The 22,823-nt window shown below is 34.0% G+C and overlaps 2 protein-coding genes and 2 long non-coding RNA genes across 4 annotated transcripts; 1 reads left to right on the top strand and 3 right to left on the bottom strand.

Annotated features, from left to right (window-relative positions):
- Positions 1 to 638: 638 nt before the first annotated feature.
- LOC149739295 (uncharacterized) lies at positions 639 to 2,279 on the bottom strand. Its single transcript, XR_016384532.1, has 3 exons — positions 1,948 to 2,279; positions 1,257 to 1,381; positions 639 to 1,018 (listed from the first exon to the last, which is right to left on the bottom strand). It is a non-coding gene; the product is annotated as an uncharacterized LOC149739295 (long non-coding RNA).
- A 5,981-nt stretch (positions 2,280 to 8,260) lies between these two features.
- On the bottom strand, positions 8,261 to 11,075 carry LOC149739294 (uncharacterized). The gene is made up of 4 exons (XM_089874036.1): positions 10,879 to 11,075; positions 10,359 to 10,448; positions 9,694 to 9,788; positions 8,261 to 9,047 (listed from the first exon to the last, which is right to left on the bottom strand). Exons 1-4 carry the CDS (start codon positions 10,931 to 10,933, stop codon positions 8,847 to 8,849), a joined length of 441 nt encoding a protein of 146 aa, XP_089730162.1. The 5' UTR covers positions 10,934 to 11,075; the 3' UTR covers positions 8,261 to 8,846.
- A 421-nt stretch (positions 11,076 to 11,496) lies between these two features.
- On the top strand, positions 11,497 to 22,363 carry LOC149739292 (transport and Golgi organization protein 6 homolog). Its single transcript, XM_089874013.1, has 19 exons — positions 11,497 to 11,685; positions 12,092 to 12,467; positions 12,793 to 12,910; positions 13,327 to 13,549; positions 14,048 to 14,198; positions 14,620 to 14,777; positions 15,000 to 15,147; positions 15,474 to 15,701; positions 15,979 to 16,087; positions 16,329 to 16,517; positions 16,864 to 17,019; positions 17,688 to 17,813; positions 18,374 to 18,512; positions 19,153 to 19,249; positions 19,887 to 20,081; positions 20,291 to 20,403; positions 20,829 to 20,980; positions 21,395 to 21,508; positions 21,914 to 22,363. The coding sequence occupies exons 1-19, from the start codon at positions 11,592 to 11,594 to the stop codon at positions 22,100 to 22,102; spliced, it is 3,075 nt and encodes a 1,024-aa protein (XP_089730139.1). The 5' UTR covers positions 11,497 to 11,591; the 3' UTR covers positions 22,103 to 22,363.
- On the bottom strand, positions 14,042 to 17,768 carry LOC149739293 (uncharacterized). The gene is made up of 5 exons (XR_016384558.1): positions 17,628 to 17,768; positions 16,355 to 16,501; positions 15,768 to 16,075; positions 14,615 to 15,138; positions 14,042 to 14,131 (listed from the first exon to the last, which is right to left on the bottom strand). It is a non-coding gene; the product is annotated as an uncharacterized LOC149739293 (long non-coding RNA).
- Positions 22,364 to 22,823: the final 460 nt, after the last annotated feature.

The following is a 22,823-nucleotide window of genomic DNA, read 5'->3' as shown; positions in this document are numbered from 1 at the left end:
CGCTGATGATCGTATGTGCTAATACCTGATACGGTATGCTGTTACCTATGTGTCTAATTTTGTGAGATGTATGTTACTGAGTTTTACATTTCGCGGGTATAGACCTTTGTTTGGTTACCTTTAGAAGAGTTTTAGTAACATTTAGAGTTTTAATCGTGGGCATTCATGGCTAATTAAGGAAGAGGGAAAGATAAGGCAATGGTAGCATTTGTGATGATAAGTATCACATTTTCCTGTGTTTATAAGAATTGCAGCTACGCATTTTATAACCCAGAAAACTTAATAGCATATAGACAAGATAATTTATAGCAGATAGTCATTACATACAAAAATATGGCTTATAAGTTATATAAGGAATATCCTCATTTTTGTATACAAGCTGGAGGATCACTAGGCATGCCTCTGCATTTGGGCTGCACAGCTGCATATTAAAGTGATAGATGTTATACAGTACCAACAGGCAGAGAAATTTTAGCCAACAGATATACAAAGCAGTGCTATTGATGAATGAAAAATAATATAAATTTGAATCTCATTTTATAATCTTTTCTGTACTGGTTTACTTTTTCAGAGACAATGGAATACATTGAGGGTTAATCAATAAAGACATCCAGCGGTACAGCTTGCACCAGCAAGAATTACTCATCACACAGTAATTTTATTGGATCAATGGAATTTAAACCCAGTGCTTTATATCATCCAAATTTAATTTCGAACTATTCACTTACAAATTGTATTCACTTTATAAAATAGAAACCACTAATAAGTACCAGATCAAGTGACGTGGGTTTATATTTTTACATTTTTTGATAATGACCAGGTCCAGGAATATGATACTTTTTTACAGTTTTAATGGAAGTAAAAGTACGGTCACAATTTTGCAAAATCTTTGTTTCAAAGTAGTTGTTCAAAGATGTCCAAGCTTTTGTCCAAGCTTTTTTCGTGCCGTAAGAAGTGTTATCACCTTAATTTGTTTTATCGCTTTTCATTGCCATATCACATTCACACCATACCCAACCTGCAAAATATTGGATCAGTGTTTTTTCTTATCATGTTTCTTAAAAAAATAAATCTTTGCAATAATGCTTCAGCAAGTTATTTGTTATGACCATTTACAAAATATTCAAAGATAGCTGCTAAGACACCCTGACTGAATATACCAAATTGCTACCAAACTACCAATACAGATGTATTTAGACCTCAGTCTTACTCTTAAGAACACAATTATTTAATATTAATCTTTCACCAAATCTAACCCCTTTAAACGTTTACTTGCCAATCCAAAAGATACTGAAAAAACTTTGTATTCAACCAGTCTAGATGATCATCATTTGCAGAATAAATAGAATGATTCACAGAGCAAGTTATCATTTTACACCACCTGTAAAATGTTGGGATTGAAATAATTACTTGTCCATCAGTAAGATCAACTCTGTAATTCTATAAGAGTAGGTATATCTTAATGCAGAGTCTTTGGTACATCCAAACCGAGAGCGAAGAGTCATCTACAATTTAGTTCAATATGAACATTTGAAACCGTCTTTATTTTAGGTGGTACAAATTCCGCATGTGGGTCCATAAACTGGCTTGGATGAGTAGGCTACAAGCCATTGTGAGTGGTCTAAAAGCTTTAAGCTAAGTTACACTTGAATTTAATGTAACCACCCCAAGTGAATGGACATTAAATGGCTTTGTCAGTATGGATTTGGTGCAATGAATTTTGCAAGCAAGTTCAACAAAAGTACAACACCAAATTTAATTATTTACATGTAGACTGTACATTGATGTCTTAAAATGTGCCTCACAGATAGATGGCCTGTACAAATAGTTGTACAACTACGATTTTAAATCCATACAATAATAAATAAGTTGTCAGTCATACAATATACAAAAAATACCTAAAACAAGTGTGTATATACTCATTAGTCATAAATAACAGTAACGCACCTTTCTCTGTGCAACATATCTTTCTCCTTTCGCGGGATCAGGGTTTCGGTAAGACAAAATGCACTGCCAGTTCATTACGGTGCCTGCTCTACATGCTTGGCCAGATCGGCTCCCAACATTTTAAATAGGGACGTTTGAAAATGTTGCTCCTACACTCATAAGGGCAACCACGAATACAGCAGTGCGCTATTTTTATAATACTATATTTGTACGTCTGTATAAACAACAAACTGCCGAGATATGCACAAGACTACAATTTAACACTATTATGAAATCGGAATTAGCACGGATTCACTGAAGCGTGACCTGTCTAAACTTTTTCGCCAGTTTCGTATCTATATGTTTAGGTATCTATGATACCGGTATCATGCGTTGGGGTGGAATCTCAAATTTTCGACTTTGACAAAAAATGAATTTTTTCCAGTTTTGGTACAAACACATGATACCGGTATCATGCGTTGGGGTAGAATCTCACATTTTCGACTTTGACAAAAAAATGAGTTTTTTCGAGTTTTGGTACAAACACATGATACCGGTATCATGCGTTGGGGTAGAATCTCACATTTTCGACTTTGACAAAAAAATGAGTTTTTTCGAGTTTTGGTACAAACACATGATACCGGTATCATGCGTTGGGGTAGAATCTCACATTTTCGACTTTGACAAAAAAATGAATTTTTTTGAGTTTTGGTACAAACACATGATACCGGTATCATGGGTTGGAGTAGAATCTCACATTTTCGACTTTTGCAAAAAATCATTTTTTTAAAGTTTTGGTACAAACACATGATACCGGTATCATGCGTTGGGGTAGAATCTTACATTTTCGACTTTGACAAAAATTGATTTTTTTCCAGTTTTGGTACAAACACATGATACCGGTATCATGCGTTGGGGTAGAATCTCACATTTTCGACTTTGACAAAAAATGAATTTTTTCCAGTTTTGGTACAAACACATGATACCGGTATCATGCGTTGGGGTAGAATCTTACATTTTCGACTTTGACAAAAAATGAATTTTTTCGAGTTTTGGTACAAACACATGATACCGGTATCATGCGTTGGGTTAGAATCTCACATTTTCGACTTTGACAAAAAAATGAATTTTTTCGAGTTTTGGTACAAACACATGATACCGGTATCATGCGTTGGGGTAGAATCTCACATTTTCCACTTTGACAAAAAAATGAATTTTTTCGAGTTTTGGTACAAACACATGATACCGGTATCATGCGTTGGGGTAGAATCTCACATTTTCGACTTTTGCAAAAAAATGAATTTTTTCGAGTTTTGGTACAAACACATGATACCGGTATCATGCGTTGGGGTAGAATCTCACATTTTCGACTTTTGCAAAAAATCAGTTTTCTTAAAGTTTTGGTACAAACACATGATACCGGTATCATGCGTTGGGGTAGAATCTCACATTTTCAACTTTGACAAAAAAATGAATTTTTTCGAGTTTTGGTACAAACACATGATACCGGTATCATGGGTTGGGGTAGAATCTCACATTTTAGACTTTTGCAAAAAATCATTTTTTTAAAGTTTTGGTACAAACACATGATACCGGTATCATGCGTTGGGGTAGAATCTCACATTTTCGACTTTGACAAAAAAATGAGTTTTTTCGAGTTTTGGTACAAACACATGATACCGGTATCATGCGTTGGGGTAGAATCTCACATTTTCGACTTTGACAAAAAAATGAGTTTTTTCGAGTTTTGGTACAAACACATGATACCGGTATCATGCGTTGGAGTAGAATCTTACATTTTCAACTTTGACAAAAAATGAATTTTTTTGAGTTTTGGTACAAACACATGATACCGGTATCATGCGTTGGAGTAGAATCTCACATTTTCGACTTTGACAAAAATATGAATTTTTTCCAGTTTTGGTACAAACACATGATACCGGTATCATGCGTTGGGGTAGAATCTCACATTTTCGACTTTGACAAAAAAATGAGTTTTTTCGAGTTTTGGTACAAACACATGATACCGGTATCATGCGTTGGGGTAGAATCTCACATTTTCGACTTTGACAAAAAAATGAGTTTTTTCGAGTTTTGGTACAAACACATGATACCGGTATCATGCGTTGGGGTAGAATCTCACATTTTCGACTTTGACAAAAAAAGAATTTTTTCCAGATTTGGTACAAACACATGATACCGGTATCATGCGTTGGGGTAGAATCTCACATTTTCGACTTTGACAAAAAAATGAATTTTTTCGAGTTTTGGTACAAACACATGATACCGGTATCATGCGTTGGGGTAGAATCTCACATTTTCGACTTTTGCAAAAAAATGAATTTTTTCGAGTTTTGGTACAAACACATGATACCGGTATCATGCGTTGGGGTAGAATCTCACATTTTCGACTTTTGCAAAAAATCAGTTTTTTTAAAGTTTTGGTACAAACACATGATACCGGTATCATGCGTTGGGGTAGAATCTCACATTTTCAACTTTGACAAAAAAATGAATTTTTTCGAGTTTTGGTACAAACACATGAAACCGGTATCATGGGTTGGGGTAGAATCTCACATTTTAGACTTTTGCAAACAATCATTTTTTTAAAGTTTTGGTACAAACACATGATACCGGTATCATGCGTTGGGGTGGAATCTCAAATTTTCGACTTTGACAAAAAATGAATTTTTCGAGTTTTGGTACAAACACATGATACCGGTATCATGCGTTGGAGTAGAATCTCACATTTTCGACTTTGACAAAAAAATGAATTTTTTCCAGTTTTGGTACAAACACATGATACCGGTATCATGCGTTGGGGTAGAATCTCACATTTTCGACTTTGACAAAAAAATGAGTTTTTTCGAGTTTTGGTACAAACACATGATACCGGTATCATGCGTTGGGGTAGAATCTCACATTTTCGACTTTGACAAAAAAATGAGTTTTTTCGAGTTTTGGTACAAACACATGATACCGGTATCATGCGTTGGGGTAGAATCTCACATTTTCGACTTTGACAAAAAAAGATTTTTTTCCAGATTTGGTACATACACATGATACCGGTATCATGCGTTGGGGTAGAATCTCACATTTTCGACTTTGACAAAAAATGATTTTTTTCGAGTTTTGGTACAAACACATGATACCGGTATCATGCGTTGGGGTAGAATCTTACATTTTCAACTTTGACAAAAAATGAATTTTTTTGAGTTTTGGTACAAACACATGATACCGGTATCATGCGTTGGAGTAGAATCTCACATTTTCGACTTTGACAAAAAAAATGAATTTTTTCCAGTTTTGGTACAAACACATGATACCGGTATCATGCGTTGGGGTAGAATCTTACATTTTCGACTTTGACAAAAAATGAATTTTTTCGAGTTTTGGTACAAACACATGATACCGGTATCATGGGTTGGGGTAGAATCTCACATTTTAGACTTTTGCAAACAATCATTTTTTTAAAGTTTTGGTACAAACACATGATACCGGTATCATGCGTTGGGGTGGAATCTCAAATTTTCGACTTTGACAAAAAATGAATTTTTCGAGTTTTGGTACAAACACATGATACCGGTATCATGCGTTGGAGTAGAATCTCACATTTTCGACTTTGACAAAAAAATGAATTTTTTCCAGTTTTGGTACAAACACATGATACCGGTATCATGCGTTGGGGTAGAATCTCACATTTTCGACTTTGACAAAAAAATGAGTTTTTTCGAGTTTTGGTACAAACACATGATACCGGTATCATGCGTTGGGGTAGAATCTCACATTTTCGACTTTGACAAAAAAAGATTTTTTTCCAGATTTGGTACATACACATGATACCGGTATCATGCGTTGGGGTAGAATCTCACATTTTCGACTTTGACAAAAAATGATTTTTTTCGAGTTTTGGTACAAACACATGATACCGGTATCATGCGTTGGGGTAGAATCTTACATTTTCAACTTTGACAAAAAATGAATTTTTTTGAGTTTTGGTACAAACACATGATACCGGTATCATGCGTTGGAGTAGAATCTCACATTTTCGACTTTGACAAAAAAAATGAATTTTTTCCAGTTTTGGTACAAACACATGATACCGGTATCATGCGTTGGGGTAGAATCTCACATTTTCGACTTTGACAAAAAATGAATTTTGTCCAGTTTTGGTACAAACACATGATACCGGTATCATGCGTTGGGGTAGAATCTTACATTTTCGACTTTGACAAAAAATGATTTTTTTCCAGTTTTGGTACAAACACATGATACCGGTATCATGCGTTGGGGTAGAATCTCACATTTTCGACTTTGACAAAAAATGAATTTTTTCCAGTTTTGGTACAAACACATGATACCGGTATCATGGGTTGGGGTAGAATCTCACATTTTAGACTTTTGCAAAAAATCATTTTTTTAAAGTTTTGGTACAAACACATGATACCGGTATCATGCGTTGGGGTGGAATCTCAAATTTTTGACTTTGACAAAAAATGAATTTTTCGAGTTTTGGTACAAACACATGATACCGGTATCATGCGTTGGGGTAGAATCTCTCATTTTCAACTTTGACAAAAAAATGAATTTTTTTGAGTTTTGGTACAAACACATGATACCGGTATCATGCGTTGGAGTAGAATCTCACATTTTCGACTTTGACAAAAAAATGAATTTTTTCCAGTTTTGGTACAAACACATGATACCGGTATCATGCGTTGGGGTAGAATCTCACATTTTCGACTTTGACAAAAAAATGAGTTTTTTCGAGTTTTGGTACAAACACATGATACCGGTATCATGCGTTGGGGTAGAATCTCACATTTTCGACTTTGACAAAAAAATGAGTTTTTTCGAGTTTTGGTACAAACACATGATACCGGTATCATGCGTTGGGGTAGAATCTCACATTTTCGACTTTGACAAAAAAAGAATTTTTTCCAGATTTGGTACAAACACATGATACCGGTATCATGCGTTGGGGTAGAATCTCACATTTTCGACTTTGACAAAAAATGATTTTTTTCGAGTTTTGGTACAAACACATGATACCGGTATCATGCGTTGGGGTAGAATCTTACATTTTCAACTTTGACAAAAAAATGAATTTTTTTGAGTTTTGGTACAAACACATGATACCGGTATCATGCGTTGGAGTAGAATCTCACATTTTCGACTTTGACAAAAAAATGAATTTTTTCCAGTTTTGGTACAAACACATGATACCGGTATCATGCGTTGGGGTAGAATCTTACATTTTCGACTTTGACAAAAAATGAATTTTTTCGAGTTTTGGTACAAACACATGATACCGGTATCATGCGTTGGGGTAGAATCTCACATTTTCGACTTTGACAAAAAATGAATTTTTTCCAGTTTTGGTACAAACACATGATACCGGTATCATGCGTTGGGGTAGAATCTTACATTTTCGACTTTGACAAAAAATGATTTTTTTCCAGTTTTGGTACAAACACATGATACCGGTATCATGCGTTGGGTAGGATCTTACATTTTCGACTTTGACAAAAAATGATTTTTTTCCAGTTTTGGTACAAACACATGATACCGGTATCATGCGTTGGGGTAGAATCTCACATTTTCGACTTTGACAAAAAATGAATTTTTTCCAGTTTTGGTACAAACACATGATACCGGTATCATGCGTTGGGGTAGAATCTCACATTTTCGACTTTGACAAAAAAATGAGTTTTTTTCGAGTTTTGGTACAAACACATGATACCGGTATCATGCGTTGGGGTAGAATCTCACATTTTCGACTTTGACTAAAAAAAGAATTTTTTCCAGTTTTGGTACAAACACATGATACCGGTATCATGCGTTGGGGTAGAATCTCACATTTTCGACTTTGACAAAAAAATGATTTTTTTCGAGTTTTGGTACAAACACATGATACCGGTATCATGCGTTGGGGTAGAATCTTACATTTTCGACTTTGACAAAAAATGAATTTTTTCGAGTTTTGGTACAAACACATGATACCGGTATCATGCGTTGGGGTAGAATCTCACATTTTCAACTTTGACAAAAAATGAAATTTTTCGAGTTTTGGTACAAACACATGATACCGGTATCATGCGTTGGGGTAGAATCTCACATTTTAGACTTTGACAAAAAAAATTTTTTTTTTTTTAATTTTTTTTTTTTTAATTTTTTTTTTTTTATGCATATTGGTACATGAATTTTTTATACTTTTTTGATGTCTATGGATTTATGAACTTTTTTGTATTTATTTTTATGTATACTGGTATATGAAATTTTCATAGACCTAAACTCTTTGGATCTGCTTATATTATATAAATAACACTGAAGGCACTAATTAAGCTACTTTATTAAAACGGCATTAATATATTCGTTAGTGTGTGAATTGCAAAGAATTGGTACACATTAAAACAGATTGGTGTTAAAACACCAATGACATTAGTAAAGCTAAAATGAGACCTACACACAAATTATTCTGCTACACCACATTATGTTTCAACTAAATTTGAAGAATTTGACACCAAATTTGTTAATATTTTTAGCATCACAAATAATAATCACAATGCTAGTTTCAAATTTTGTTACAAAATTTACAAAAGCACTTAGAACTGAAACATTAAGCACGAAATCAATTTTAGAAGCACTACTACATCATACACACTACTTTCATGTTTGCGTTTGGCTCCTTAGAATCAATATTAGCAAAGATTAGTTTGTTAGCTTAGCAGTATATGGTCATGGGTCGTAAAGTGTTAACCAGAAACTCACAACCACAATGTATTATAGTAGTGGAACAAGTTAGTTCACAAAAAAAGTTTGGCATCATGTTACTGAATCACTGAAATTAAATTTAAACTTTAACATAAGCATTAATTACACTTCGTATTTCTCTCACAGTCCAAGATTGGATGTTAGAATTAACCGTGGCAAATAAGGACTGGAATCTTAGTATGATGCAAAACATAATCGCTAACGGAACCCAGAATCGTGCGTCGAATCGCGCCTTGACCGCGTGTTCCCATCACAATCAGGTCAACCTGAGACTTCTCGGCGAGCTTTACAATCGCTTGTCCCGGCTTTCCTTCAGTTGTTTCAACGACTACTTTGGACTTTTTGGCCTGTTGTAATTTTGTAAATATTAAATATATATACATCTACCAAATGCCATTTGTAAAATATCTAGGGTTACATTGTTAAATTACAGTTACACTAAGGAAGTCAAACACTGTGTTATTTGGGTCTTCTTGTTTGTATTAATTCAATTTAAGCTTTTACGTTATACCATATCATACCTAAATCAAATCAAACAAACAGTGAATTGTGATTTTTGGATTTTTTTAGCCTGAATGTTGTAATTATGCAAACTTTAATTTCTTGTAACAAAATCCAGGGTGATACATTTACACTCATAGTTTTCAAACTAAGGAAACCTCATTGAATATTAAATAATTAATTACGGATACAAAATTCTACAGACTTTTTGAAATTTTAATAAAATCTGAAGTGACATTGTTAAAATACATTCATATAGTTAGACATAGAGATCATTACTGACTAATGTGCCAAATACTGTTAAGTTTTGGTCTTCTTGTTTGTAAAGTCACCTTGTGGTTTAGACAACTTTTATAAGTCCATCACTATTTATTTTCAGAAGGCTTTGTACAAAATATAAAACTGGAGTACAGCAGCAAACCAGAGTAATCAAAAGTAGGGCTTAAATATTTAAAAGAACGAAACAACTTAAGCTTTTTTTTCTTTTCTTACCTGCTTAGACTTCATGGTGTATTGATTCTCAAGATCGGCTAAAGTTTTGTTGTGTTCGGTCATTATTCGAGCAATCTCCTCAGCTGGGAAGGCTCCTGTAGAGGAATGCATGGTCAAGTAGGGTAATAAAAAACAATGGGGTACTTGGGGTAGGAAAGGACCACCCCTCTAGACCACTAAAAAACATCTTTGTGGCTAAAAACATTTATTTGGTTTATTTTTTTATTCTAACTTATAATAAAAAAATATATATAATAAAACATAAAGAAATATTTTACAAAAAAACTGTAAAACAAGATTAAAATTTCAAAATGTACATTCTGGAGCGTTTTGACTAAATGATGAAATGAGATCAACAATAACCTGAGAAAAAAACCACCAATAAATGTTATTTGGTGTCTTTGACAAGACAATTAACCACAATAGCTACAATCCAGCAGCCACTTATGGGGTGTCAAAATTATCCGCGATACAGAAAAAATAATCACCATTTCTCGACCTATTTGGTAGAAAACAAAAAACAGTCAGAGAATTATAAAACCTTATTCTCTTGACTCCTATAGACCATTGTTAATTGTTTAAAACACAATCAGAATATTTGGAAAATATGTGCTAAAGGTGTCCCGTCTTTTCCCACCTTACTATGTTTTTTTTTTCCAACTTACCCCCATGTCCTAATGTTGGGAGCTTTGGTTGTTCTGCTTGGTGGCAAACGACTATTTCATTATCTGGTTGATGGACATTCTTGATGTACCCTGTGTGTATGAAAATACAGATCAAGTAATACACGAGGGGTAGAGACAGAGTTAACTAGTGAAGAATTCTCTGGCCTATTACAAATAGGCCTGATGATGGAAAGTGTTACAGGTTGGTATTTACTATGCAATCGCAGGCAGTTTTTACATTTTATATTGAAAATTCACACCATTGCTGTTAAAACTGATACTGAAAATTAGCAATCAATGAAATATTTTTAAGGTTTAAACTGACGGGGCACTTTTTTAGTTCAGGCATTTTTTAAATTTACTTTCAAAACGAACGCTAAATTTTACAAAAAAATACAATGTCGGTATAAGAGATACCGAAGAAACATTTTAACGCCACATAGTTACCCTTAAACGTTTGTTTTAATGCCAAAGGATCGCCCTTAAACGATAAACCATAGTCCTACCACATCGTACTTACAATCAAATGCGCCTTCAGCGATGTTACTTGGGTCTACAGCGACTAAAACCTTCATTTTTAAAGTCTTTAACGCAGTCTATCAAAAATACAAAAGTGCTTTTTGCTGCAGAATATTAAATTTAACAAAAAAGTGGATTGATTAAACTTTGCAAAAACTTCTTACGCTGAGTCACGTTTTTGAAACCCGCCCAACAACTACAAGAGAGCTATCAGACAAAAAACTTTGTTACTCACAGCAAAAATAATTCTTTTTACATAACGAGTATTAAAATTCGATCCCAAAAAGCAACTGATTTATAGTGGGATACGGAGTTGTTTAAGTTAATGGCCAATAAAATAAAAAATCCTTCGTCTTCATCATAATTTGGTATTTTAAAGAGGCCAAAGAAAAATTAAAAACCTGATTTTTAAGACTAATTTGGTTTGACATGTTCTAAAAAACAGTACGTAATGACTGTCGACGTTTAGCACATTGATATCTATATTGTTACGAAATTATTTTTATCTTTTTAGCAAAATGAATAGTTATCTTATAAGGTTGTAACATTTCTATAAGAAATAGAATTTAGGGTAATCCCGGGACAAAAACTCCCCTCTACTTTAAAAGAAAAACGTAAAACACATGTAGCATTCCAAAATCGTTATATATTTACCATATTTTATCGTAGCAGCATGTTTTGGTACAGGCGATAAACTGTATGTCACACTGAATCATGTCTTCAAGTTGCAATACTTCTATGGAATGTGTCATTGCCCCGATCGTCAAGTTAAATAAGCTTGTCACTATACAAGTATCTGAAGCTGAAGGTAAACTTTTGATGACACTTTGTATATCCTATACCATTTTGGTAATTAGGTTTGGGTGAAGAATCTCCCCCCCCTGTTATTTGCTAACTCCTAACTCCTAATTACTAGCCCATATAAAAACGAACCCCTATAACCCTTAACTACCAATCTGTAACACTTTCCACCAGCCTAATCTGCAACATGCCGGGGGATTTTTCACTAGCATCAAGTTTGCTGTTATGTAGGTCTTGATGTAAGGTTTATACTTTATTCTCTTGAATAATTTTATGTATTCTGATCAATCTAATTAATACAGAATATATAATATATATATATATATATAATGTATTGTGGAATAAAACATAAAACTTTTTGCTAAATACTGGTAAAATAGATGTAGTTATACATTTGTTTACATACATTTCAGATGACAATGCAAAAGATTATGAAAACCAGTTGAACGAAATGAAAGAAATATTAAACAGTCACGAATTACAAATTGATGAATTTGAAAACAGAATCAAATGCTGCCAACATCCGATGAATATGGATTACTGCAAGACATCTGTGTTTGTAACTGGTTGTCTAACTATGCTGTCAAATGTAAAGACTCACCTTATGGCTGTAAAAGATGATCCTACACCAGTATTATCTGTTAGCCAGGAGCAGGAGATTGTATTGCTCGTACATTTCATTGTTAATACGGGTCTGGTTCGACATTTTGATTTCCAAGTCACAGTTTCAACTCCATGCACAGAAGAACGACCACAATGCAGATATGAGGATTTAAATTTTTGCACACGGTAATTTATTATTAAAACAGGAATTATAATATATGTGTTCTTGGGCAAGATACTTAACAGCAATTATTAGAACCCAGTGGTCACTAATTGGTTGCCTGAATTGTCAGCCATGCATATAAAATCCCCCAAAATCAATCACCAACAAAGTTACATACTTGGTAAATCTTAAGCTTGCATGAGGGGTATGAAACAGAACACTCATGTTAAAAGGACTGTCATTGCCCTACCATGCACGGATAACCAAGTTGCAGTCAAAAACATAATCACTCTTTATGGAACAGGATCTATATAATCCTAATTTTAACTACAATATAATTTGTTTCAGCCAAATAATATCTCTTTGCGAAAATGATCTGTTAAGAAGACTCATTCTGCCAAAATTTCTTCTTCAATTGATTGGAGCACTTCTAATGCTCTCGTATTCCCCTGAGTGTAGAATGCAGGTAACTGAATAATAAGTAGCACAAACATTTCCATGCAAATTATTATTATTGTATGTATGTTGATATTAATAAGGTTTAATGGTCACACTTTTTATCCATTGTTTATTTTTCTGTGTTTTATCCATTAGCGTGTTTTAAGAACTGTTGTTTTACCGTTACTACCCATCTTTTTGCCTTTGTAAACTTTTTGGTTCTTCATTATCGAGACTGAAATAAATTTAAGTTAAATTTCAACTAATTCATTAATCTTGCTGAAATCCCATTTTTCTTCCTATTAAAGTTACTGTAGCTTCCAAAATTATTATGTTATCTCGTAGTTACTACCTTTTTATTCAGTAAAACTGTTTTTTTGGCCTTGTGTTATAAAAGCACCCTTTACGATCTACATTACCAACTTTATCTTTCTCTAATTTCAGATTGAAAAAGACCAAAGAATGTTCTTTCTTTCCAAACTTACAGCTCTGATAACAAAATGGAGCAAACTGCATGATGTTGCATACAACTTACTTGTACTACAAGGGTCTAGAAAGAGATCTTCCCCTCCATGGCTGCAGAAACATTGTGGGAATATTTTATCCAAGTGCTTGCTGAGGAAAAATGGAGTTTCAGATGTTGTGTCTGCAATGATTGCTTCGCTCGGTATTTTACTGTAATATAAATTTTAAGGATAAACCATTTTTTGTTCTGTAGGATAAATTAAAACCTATTAGTTGGCGGAGTACCATACTAATCAAAGTATTCATTTTGTGAAAATAACATATTTGGTTCAAAGCCCAATGTTAACACTGTTATGTGTTCTTAGGCAAAACACCCTAATTGCTTCAAACAGTGATCATTAATAGATTATCTAAATTGCTAGTTGTCCAGAAAGAAAACATAAAAAAATCACCCGCAAAGTTCTTGTAGGTTGGCACGAGGTGTATAATCCACCACACATGATTTGCGCAACAGAAGATACATGCTACAACTATGGGTTGTCTCGTCTTATCTGGATAAATAACTTATAACCACTGTTATTTTGTTTCAACACCCTGTCTTTTTGTTTGAACTTTTCTTTAATCTTCTGCTATAATCTAAAAAACAAATAGAAGTTAATATTAATATATAGAAGTCAATACAATCATCTTTACCTTTTAGATTCTGATCTGAGTGATTTTCAAAAGTGTGAAATTGTTTCCCAAGTTCTCTCCACGCCGCCTCGCATAAGTTCAGATGTTGAATCTTATTGTTCAAATATATTTGGTCAGATTATTCAACTCTTGCAGGCTTATATTGATACTGTAACCAGGTAACAACATTTTAATATAAGAATTGTATACATAGAAATATATTACAATCAAATATACCAAACATTTTTTGTTAATATTTTTCATTGTTTGTGCCTGTAGTTCTGCTAGGTGTAGTGTTTATGCTTTTTTTCTTCCAACTAAATGTAAATATGTTTTTAACTGTAAGCGTGTTTTAACGATTTTCGTCTTGTCGCTATATCCTGTCTTTTGGTTTTTATTTATTATTTTTTATATTTTATAAGTATTTTATTCCTCGCTACCGTAACCAAAGAGATAAGTAACAGTTATTATGGTTTTTGTTTTAGCGAAGGACACAAACTTATCAGTTATTGATATATTGAATACATTATACATATGCCTTTAAGAATAACCATTATATAAAATGCATAACTAAATATATTTTTCCTAAAATTACCTTAGAGATCCGGACAATGAACATTTGATGAAAGCATTGGTTTGCACTTTGTTCTCGTTTTATAAGAAGTTTCCGACAGAAACTTTGAAATTCTTTTTCCTTCCAATTCTGAACCCTCTGCATCAAATCATGCATGAAAACACTGAAGTTCTACCAACTGCAGGTACAATATTTCTGCTCTATAAGCGTTGAATCGACCAGAAAAAAAGAGAACAATAAAAGAAAAAAAAAGAAATTAATAGTGGGGGTTGAAACAAGCTGAAGGCTGCTGAATTTTGTTTCAAACCCTGTTTTGCAGCTTAATTTGGGTTAAGCGGCGGTGAAGTGTAATTTTTTGAGAGTATTTTTGTTTTTGTATTATGATAATATTTTTCTATTGTTTCAGATTCTGTTCCAGTACTTGATGTATCTGACTCGATAAGCATCAGCCACATTTTTCTCACTTATTTCGAACATCCGGATAAAGAAGCTTTGGTTTCAGATGTCTTTATTCCTTATGTACCAATTTATTTCCATATTTTCACCTGGGCAAGGTAATTTAATTATTAAATCATTGTTAAAATAAAACACCTGTTTCTCCTCGCATAGTGAAGCAATGACAGTCGTTATAACACAGATGTTCTGTTTCATACACCTCGTGCCCACTTACAAGTTACCACGTATGTAATGTAACTGTGGGTGATGTTTTTATTAAATATATGGCTAACAACTTAAAGATCACTGGGTTGGAGCACTCATCATTAAGTGTCTTGCCTAGGGCGACGTATGCCTACAATAGTAGGAACTGCTGATTTAGATAATATATATATTTAGGTTTACATTTCTTTTTTTTGTTTTAATTAAATTTCCTTTCTTTTAGGGAAAAGTGGTCGCCGTTAGCAACGCAACTAACTGAAATTCTTGCGCAATGTTTAACGAAGTCTACGAACACAGAAACATCAGCTGAAACATTGCTTGTTGCATGTGCTGTGCTAAAGGTTGAACAAATGCGGGAACCAGTAACTTTCAAATTCCCAAAACATGGGGTCCAGTATGACATAAATGAGATAGGGAAATGCACATTTAGTGACATTGAATCTGATCTGAGGTAAAACACAATCACATAAACTGTTTACCTAAAATATCTAATTTGGGAGACATGCAACTTATTTACCTTTTAGAGTAATAAATTTTAGATGGAAAAACCTCTGTGATGGAGAAATTTCCTCGTGCTCAATGTCACACATGCCCCAACAGTATAGTGGCATGAAGCCTCGAACCCATGACCTCTAGTGTATAAAAGCTAAAGGCTTTCCATTTTACCACACACTGAAACACAATCTGATAGGATTTGTGCCATACCATTAAATGTTTGTGTGTTTAAGATCCCCGGAAGACATTCTTCACCATCAAGACCAGGTTGTTGCAGCTTTCACCGAGTTATTAAAGCATTGTGGTGGAATTGCTTCAGATGTCTTCATTCTGCTTATAAAAGTAAGAAGATATAGTGGAGCTAGAAGTGTGCGATTTTTGAAGGGATAAGAACTTAGAAATCATAATAGGCTACTGTGCTGTACAAATCAATGAATGAATGCAACCTATTTATCCTAAAAATTGTTGAAATTAGGATGCAATACTAACGTATTTTTGAAATTAAAAAACCCTTTTTTAAAATTTGGAAACGGCAGTACACATAATGTAATTTAAAAAATTCAAACAGTGTTTTATAATTTAGCAACTGAGCAGTATGGACTACCCCACCTCACAAAGTGCAACACTCCTTATGCCAGAAGAAAGAATCTCCCATCATCTTAGTGAAGGGCAAGGTCACCTCATCACATTTGCCCTTGTGACATCACTATGTGAGAACACAGACCCCATTGAGTTGCTATGTGATGTCACAAAGATCTGTCATTTTGTCAAAGTAGGTTAATGGACAATTGAAATTTTTGGTTCAGTTTAATTTTATGTCTAAAACAAATTTATTATGTTATTTTTTATTTGTTATCTAAGTATCAAAAATTTACCACAAATGAGTTTTTCAGGATCTCCAATAACTCAAAACTTTGTTATATTTTACTCATAAGAAACTTTTTAACTAATATTAAACTTTTTAACTATTAAGAACATTTAAAGAATTATGAAACCGTACCGTCACGACTCACATAGACCGTTGTTAACTGTTTAAAACACAATCAGGATATTTGGATATTATTCGCTAAAGTTGTCCCATCTTCCTCATCACAATTTTTTTCTCCCTTCCAATACAGATAATGCTTGAGAAGTCATTAGATGAGAATAAAGAAACCATGGCGTCAAACAAAGAGAACGTTAACTTTTGTATTGCTGTGTTGGGTTTATGTTTATTGACTGATCTTAATACAGAACAAAGAGAAACACTGACGCAAATACTTCCAGTGCTACAGGTAGTAATAATGTTTGTTTTTTATAAAACAGAAGATGCCATTTTAAGCAAAACATAAATGTTTTTTAATGAAACTAACAATACCATTTTCGGTTCAGAAAGTGTTTTTAATGAAACTAACAATACCATTTTCGGTTCAGAAAGTGTTTTTTAACTAGTGATACCATTTTAGGCAAATATAAATCTTTGATAGTAATTTATTTGTTAAATTTCCTAAACCATAAAGGCTTGTTTTATACCCAACGATAATTTTTGATTTTTTAACAAAGAGTTCGTGAAGACACAGCAGGATAGGGTTTTCTTATAAGATTTTTTTATCCAAATACGCTAAACCAGTGGTTCTTAATCTTTTTTCCCCTTGCTGCATCCCTTTCAACTTACCAACTAATTCTCTCGCACCTCCTTCTAGAATTGCTTATATAAGGTAGACCTAACCAACTTTTAATGATTCAGCGACCTCGCACCCCCTGTATGTATATCTTTATATCTTTTTTAGTATACCATTTATTGGAATATATCTCTTATAGTAAACTGTTTGTTGAATTTTCCAAAATATAAAAGTATGTTTTATATTCAATTACAAATTTTACATACATATATTAAACTTACAACAATGTTCTCCCGTTCACCTTTATTCCCTTTTTTTTTCATTCCATCAATATTTTGCAGAGAATAAAAGAATCAAACAATCTTCCAAACTCCGACAAAGAAACAATTGAAGATTTGATGATCATGATTGCAACGCACGGTGCAGCTGCAGAGATAAATTTTCAATCATTTTCAAAATCTATGCAGGTTGGAGTGATTGTATCTAAACCAGAAGTTCCCAAACTTGTTTTGCTTTTGATCATTTTCAATCTTTTTAAAACCTTTTATTCTTTTTTTGGGACTATTTTTTAAAAAGTTTTTCAAAAACTTTCTGCAACCCTTAATGGTTAATAGCATATAAATAAACTTGTTTATGTAAAATTGGTATATTCTCAGTGACCCTCAGTTTTATATGCATATTTTATACAGTTTAAAATACCCTGCTTAAAAACTTTGTGAAAAATTGGTGAGCTCTCGGTGACATTTTTGGGGATTGAAGGTTGTGAAAGGGCTGTAACACGTCTATATGGTCCTAGTGAAAAAAGGTTTAACACGTCTATATGGTCCTAGGGGCCAACCAAACCTGACTTTCTGCAGCAAAACAATAGGATGAAGTTTTGTTAGTATTTAAATATTTGAGTTTAAAGGCCAGGCTTAAAAATACCGTTCTATGTAATATAACTATCATTTGTAATCAGTACATATGGTTTTAACACATACACAACAAATTAAACAGCATTTATTATTACCCATTCCATGTGTTACAGCATCAAACTAAGTTATTGAAGACAGAGCTGACAAAGAAATCTGAAAAAGAAAAAACTGAAGTTATTGAAACAAATGATTCAAAAAGTGTTGCTTTCAACAAAACTGCTGTTAAACCACCATTAATAGAAGAAATACAAGGTACTGTAAAATATAAATACATAACAATCTGTTTAGATTTACCATCATGAAACTCATGTTTCCATAATAAATTAATATATAGTAGGAAGGGGGAAGATGGGACACCTTCAGCACGTAATATCCAAACATCCTGATCGTGTTTTAAACAATTAACAACGGTCTATGCCATTCCTGAGGATGTGGTTTTATAATTACTTGAATGTTTTTTGTTTACTACCAAATGAGAGAGAAAATAGATCGTATGTAGTGTATGTAACTTACTTTATCCTCGCGTGGCCGGAAAACGACAGTCGTTATAACACGAGTGTTCATACACCACGTGCCAGCTTACGAGTTACCATGTATGTTACTTTGTGGGTGATTATTTTTTTTTGTTTTTTTTTTTTTTTGTGTATGGCTGATAATTTGGACAACCCATTAGTGACCACTGGGTTGGAGCAATTGCCGTTAAGTGTCTTGCCCAAGGATACATACGCCCACAATGGTAGCAGCGACGAGCCTTGAACCAATTACCTCTGGGTTACAGGCAGACGCGCTAACCACTATGCCATGGCGCCGGACAGTACAACAATGGTTCCTACTACTAATTTCTTAGTTAACCGAAATTTGTAAATGTGTTAACTTTTTCTGATTCTACTAGAAAAATGCAAAGTATCAACAAGGACAAGTGAAGAGAAATTGATAAATTCAATCAATGAAGCGTTTGAGTCAACTCTGGATCCTTCCCCACCTATAAGGTGTTTAGTTTATATTACAATGATTAGGAATGTATGTAAGAGCTCTAGGTGTTCAATTTACTATTATTATTATTTGTGACATTACTATCAAATCAGTGAGTAAATGAATGAATGTAACTTACTTTATCCTCATGTGGCCGGAAAACAAAAGTCGTTACAATGAGGATGTTCTGTTTTTGTTTCATTTGTACATGACAATGAACGTATGTAATAACTAATAACTTGCTTTATTTCTGCGTGGCTGGAAACGACAGTTGTTATATAACACAGGTGTTTTTTTATACACCTCGTGCCCCCTTAAGAGTTACCACGTATGTAACTTTGTGGATGATTTTTTTTTCATGTATGGCTGACAATTTTGTCAACCCATTAGTGACCACTGGGTTAGAGCAATTGCCGTTCAGTGTCTTGCCCAATAACACAAACGCCCACAATGGTAGACAACAACCAACCTTTTGTATTATAATTGATATTTAATATATAGAATCACATTATAGTTATCCACAACTTAGACTTTTATTTTAGCCCGTCCGACATAAATGTCTTATTCAAGTCTTATTCATTAGGGTCAAATGCCAGTGTCATTATACACCTGGCAGCAACATATATTACCCACAACTTGATTCCATCTGTACAGGACAGCTGGGATTCGATTCCTTATAAAAAATATCCAACACCCGTTACTAAGAAGTCCAGATCAAGTGGAGAAGATGTACGAGATCTTCCTGCAGCTCCTGGAGGACAAAGAATCGTTCGTTTACCTCTCAGCTGTGCAAGGACTTGCTCAACTTATCTCCTTGTCATCATTTAAACTTGGAAAGGAAAAATCTAGGTTTGGGTTAATGATTGACATTAATAAGTTCTTTTGCATTGAGTGAATGAATGTAACTTATTTATGCTTGCATGGCGGGGCAACGGCATATGTTATATTCTGTTTGTAAACCTCGTGCCTGCTTACAAGTTACCACCTATGTAATGGTGCATGCGCTCTTATGTCTTACTTGTAAAAAGTAAACAACTTAATTATTTTTTAATTTGAAGCTCGTTGCTGGAAAAAGTGATGACAAAGTTTGACTCCCTGATTCAAAGTAACGAAGATGAGGAAAACCTCGTTAAACTTGGAGAGGTGATCGTGAGGATATCTTCACAACTTGGTAGGTTTGCAAACTTTAATGGTTTTGCCTTTTAGTCTATTCTATATATTGGTGAGGTCCTATAGTGTGGTACGTCATGGACTTGTGGTTTAGGCCAGGATTGGCCCATTACCTAAACTTTTGTTTTTTTTTAACAATTTTGACTGAAATTCTAAATCAATCACCGCTTTTTATTTAAAATCTTTTGACGGGGGAGGACCCTCTTTAAAAATGGAGCTTTGGAACCAGACCCTAGTATTTAAAAAGTGTAGTGACCACGTTTATTTTTTTCCAGCTAAATGTAAATATGTTTAACTGTAACCGTGTTTTAACAATTGTTTTTTTTTGTCGCTATATCCAGTCTTTTCGCTTAAAATATTTTTAAATTTTTCGCTACTGTAATAGAATATACAAATAAAGGTTATTATATTATTATATGATTCTAGGTGATATGGCGCCACATGTGGCCAAAACATTAATACCCCTACTTCTACGTACAACGCGCGACACCCGAGCAACCGTGCGATCAAGTTGTCTCTCAAACCTCGCTGAACTTTGCCCATTGTTACGTCACAGTTTATCGTCTTTTCAATACGAGGTAAGATTGCCAGGATTCTATTTTCATTCTATTTTCTCGTCCCATTTGGTAGTGAACAAAGAACATTCAAAGAATTATAAAACTATATCCTCACAACTCCCATAGACCGTTGTTAATTGTTTAAAACACGATCAGGATATTTGGATATTATGTGCTAAAGATGTCCCATCTTTCCCCATTCTACTATATTTGACAAATAATGATTGTCCTGTACCTAGCCCCAGTTTATGGGTTCAAAGCTCATTGCTGCTACCACTGTGGGCGTTGGCAACTCAACAGCAATATTTTCAATAGTTTCTTATTAGTTGTCCAAGTTGTCAGTCATACATTCCAAAAAAAGATAAATCCCAAACAAATTAATCAACTCAATGTTATCTAATGTTCAACAAAGTCGATTAAACGAATGATTTTCAGCTCGCAGATTGTTTATGTTTAATTGCTAACACTGACCCGGACACTTTGGTCAGATCTGCAGCCGTCTACGTCATGCGTCGAATGTTTGAAGCTTTTAGGACGGAACTTTTACAGGTACACCGTGTGCTTGCAACGTACTTACAAAGTTATTTACGTGATAACTTGTAAGCGGGCACGAGGTTTATGAAACAGAACACCCGTGTTATAACGACTGTTGTTTTCCGGCCACACGAGGATAAATAAATTACATATGTGGTAACTTGTAAGCGGGCACGAAGTGTATGAAACAGAACACCCGTGTTATAACGACTGTTGTTGCCACACGAGGATAAATAAATTACATATGTGGTAACTTATGAGCGGGCACGAGGTTTATGAAACAGAACACCCGTGTTGTAACGACTGTTGTTTTCCGGCCACACGAGGATAAATCAGGTTACGTTCATTCATACGGTATCCATCTTACCCGTCAGCACTATACAACGTTCGTGAAGCGTAAAATCTTTTTATAATCTCCAGATGTTCCCTGATACAATTTTACAATATTACACCACGTTGAAACATATCCGAGAGAATGACGTCAGTGAGGTGACGTCACATCACGCTCAGTTGACCCTACACTCTATTGACGAAGCAATGCGAGACGTGGTAGCTTTAAAGAAACCTGAGCAGTTTAATAAGAAGATTTCGATTATCACAAAGCGGTGATTGTGATATTTGACGAATTGGTTCCTTGGGTGAGCTTCGAACCCACAATGAACTCGGAAAAAATCTCATTAAAATGCACTGAACGCTGGGACTCACATTTTACAAGGAGTAAAATTTGTAAGGTTTAATAATTTTGCGCGAACAAAAAATCTTGCTCTTGTTTATTTAAAAAAAGACTATTACTTTTGTAGTTGTAAAAATGCTTTGAAATATTTCATTACTTGCTTTGTATGTCGATCCAATAAACGATTGAAAAATGCATTATAATAGCTTGGAAAAATAATAAACATAAGCTTTTTCTGTTTGTTAAAAACTAACCGATTTTGAATTTATTTGAAATTACAAAAATCGTATTATCCCGAAAATAATTAAGACTAGGCTCCCGCATTTCGGGAATTAATTCCTTTTTAAACAGCCATGAAAGCGGTGTGTCATATTATTGTGGGCGGGCCGCTACATACAAACTCTATTATGTAAAACTCCGTTGAGAAACTTAATACACCTGAATCCAACCCATACCTTTCGCGGTTAAATTATTCAATGGCGATCCGAAACAGCTTGAATATTTGATCTCTATAATTACAATTATCTTAACCAGAGGACACTACTTCGGTAAGGCTTAATTTATAATGTATGCTGGGTTTAGCAGGCACGCTTTTACTCAAGTATTTTTTACCTGTGTTTTAACGACCGTCGTTTTTGGCTGTCAATCCCCTTCGCT

Source organism: Ciona robusta, chromosome 3 (assembly GCF_009617815.1).
Source record: "Ciona robusta chromosome 3, ASM961781v2".
Classification (NCBI taxonomy): domain Eukaryota; kingdom Metazoa; phylum Chordata; class Ascidiacea; order Phlebobranchia; family Cionidae; genus Ciona; species Ciona robusta.
The sequence above is the reverse complement of the archived record's forward strand: the minus strand, read 5'-3'. Positions and strand labels throughout refer to the sequence as shown.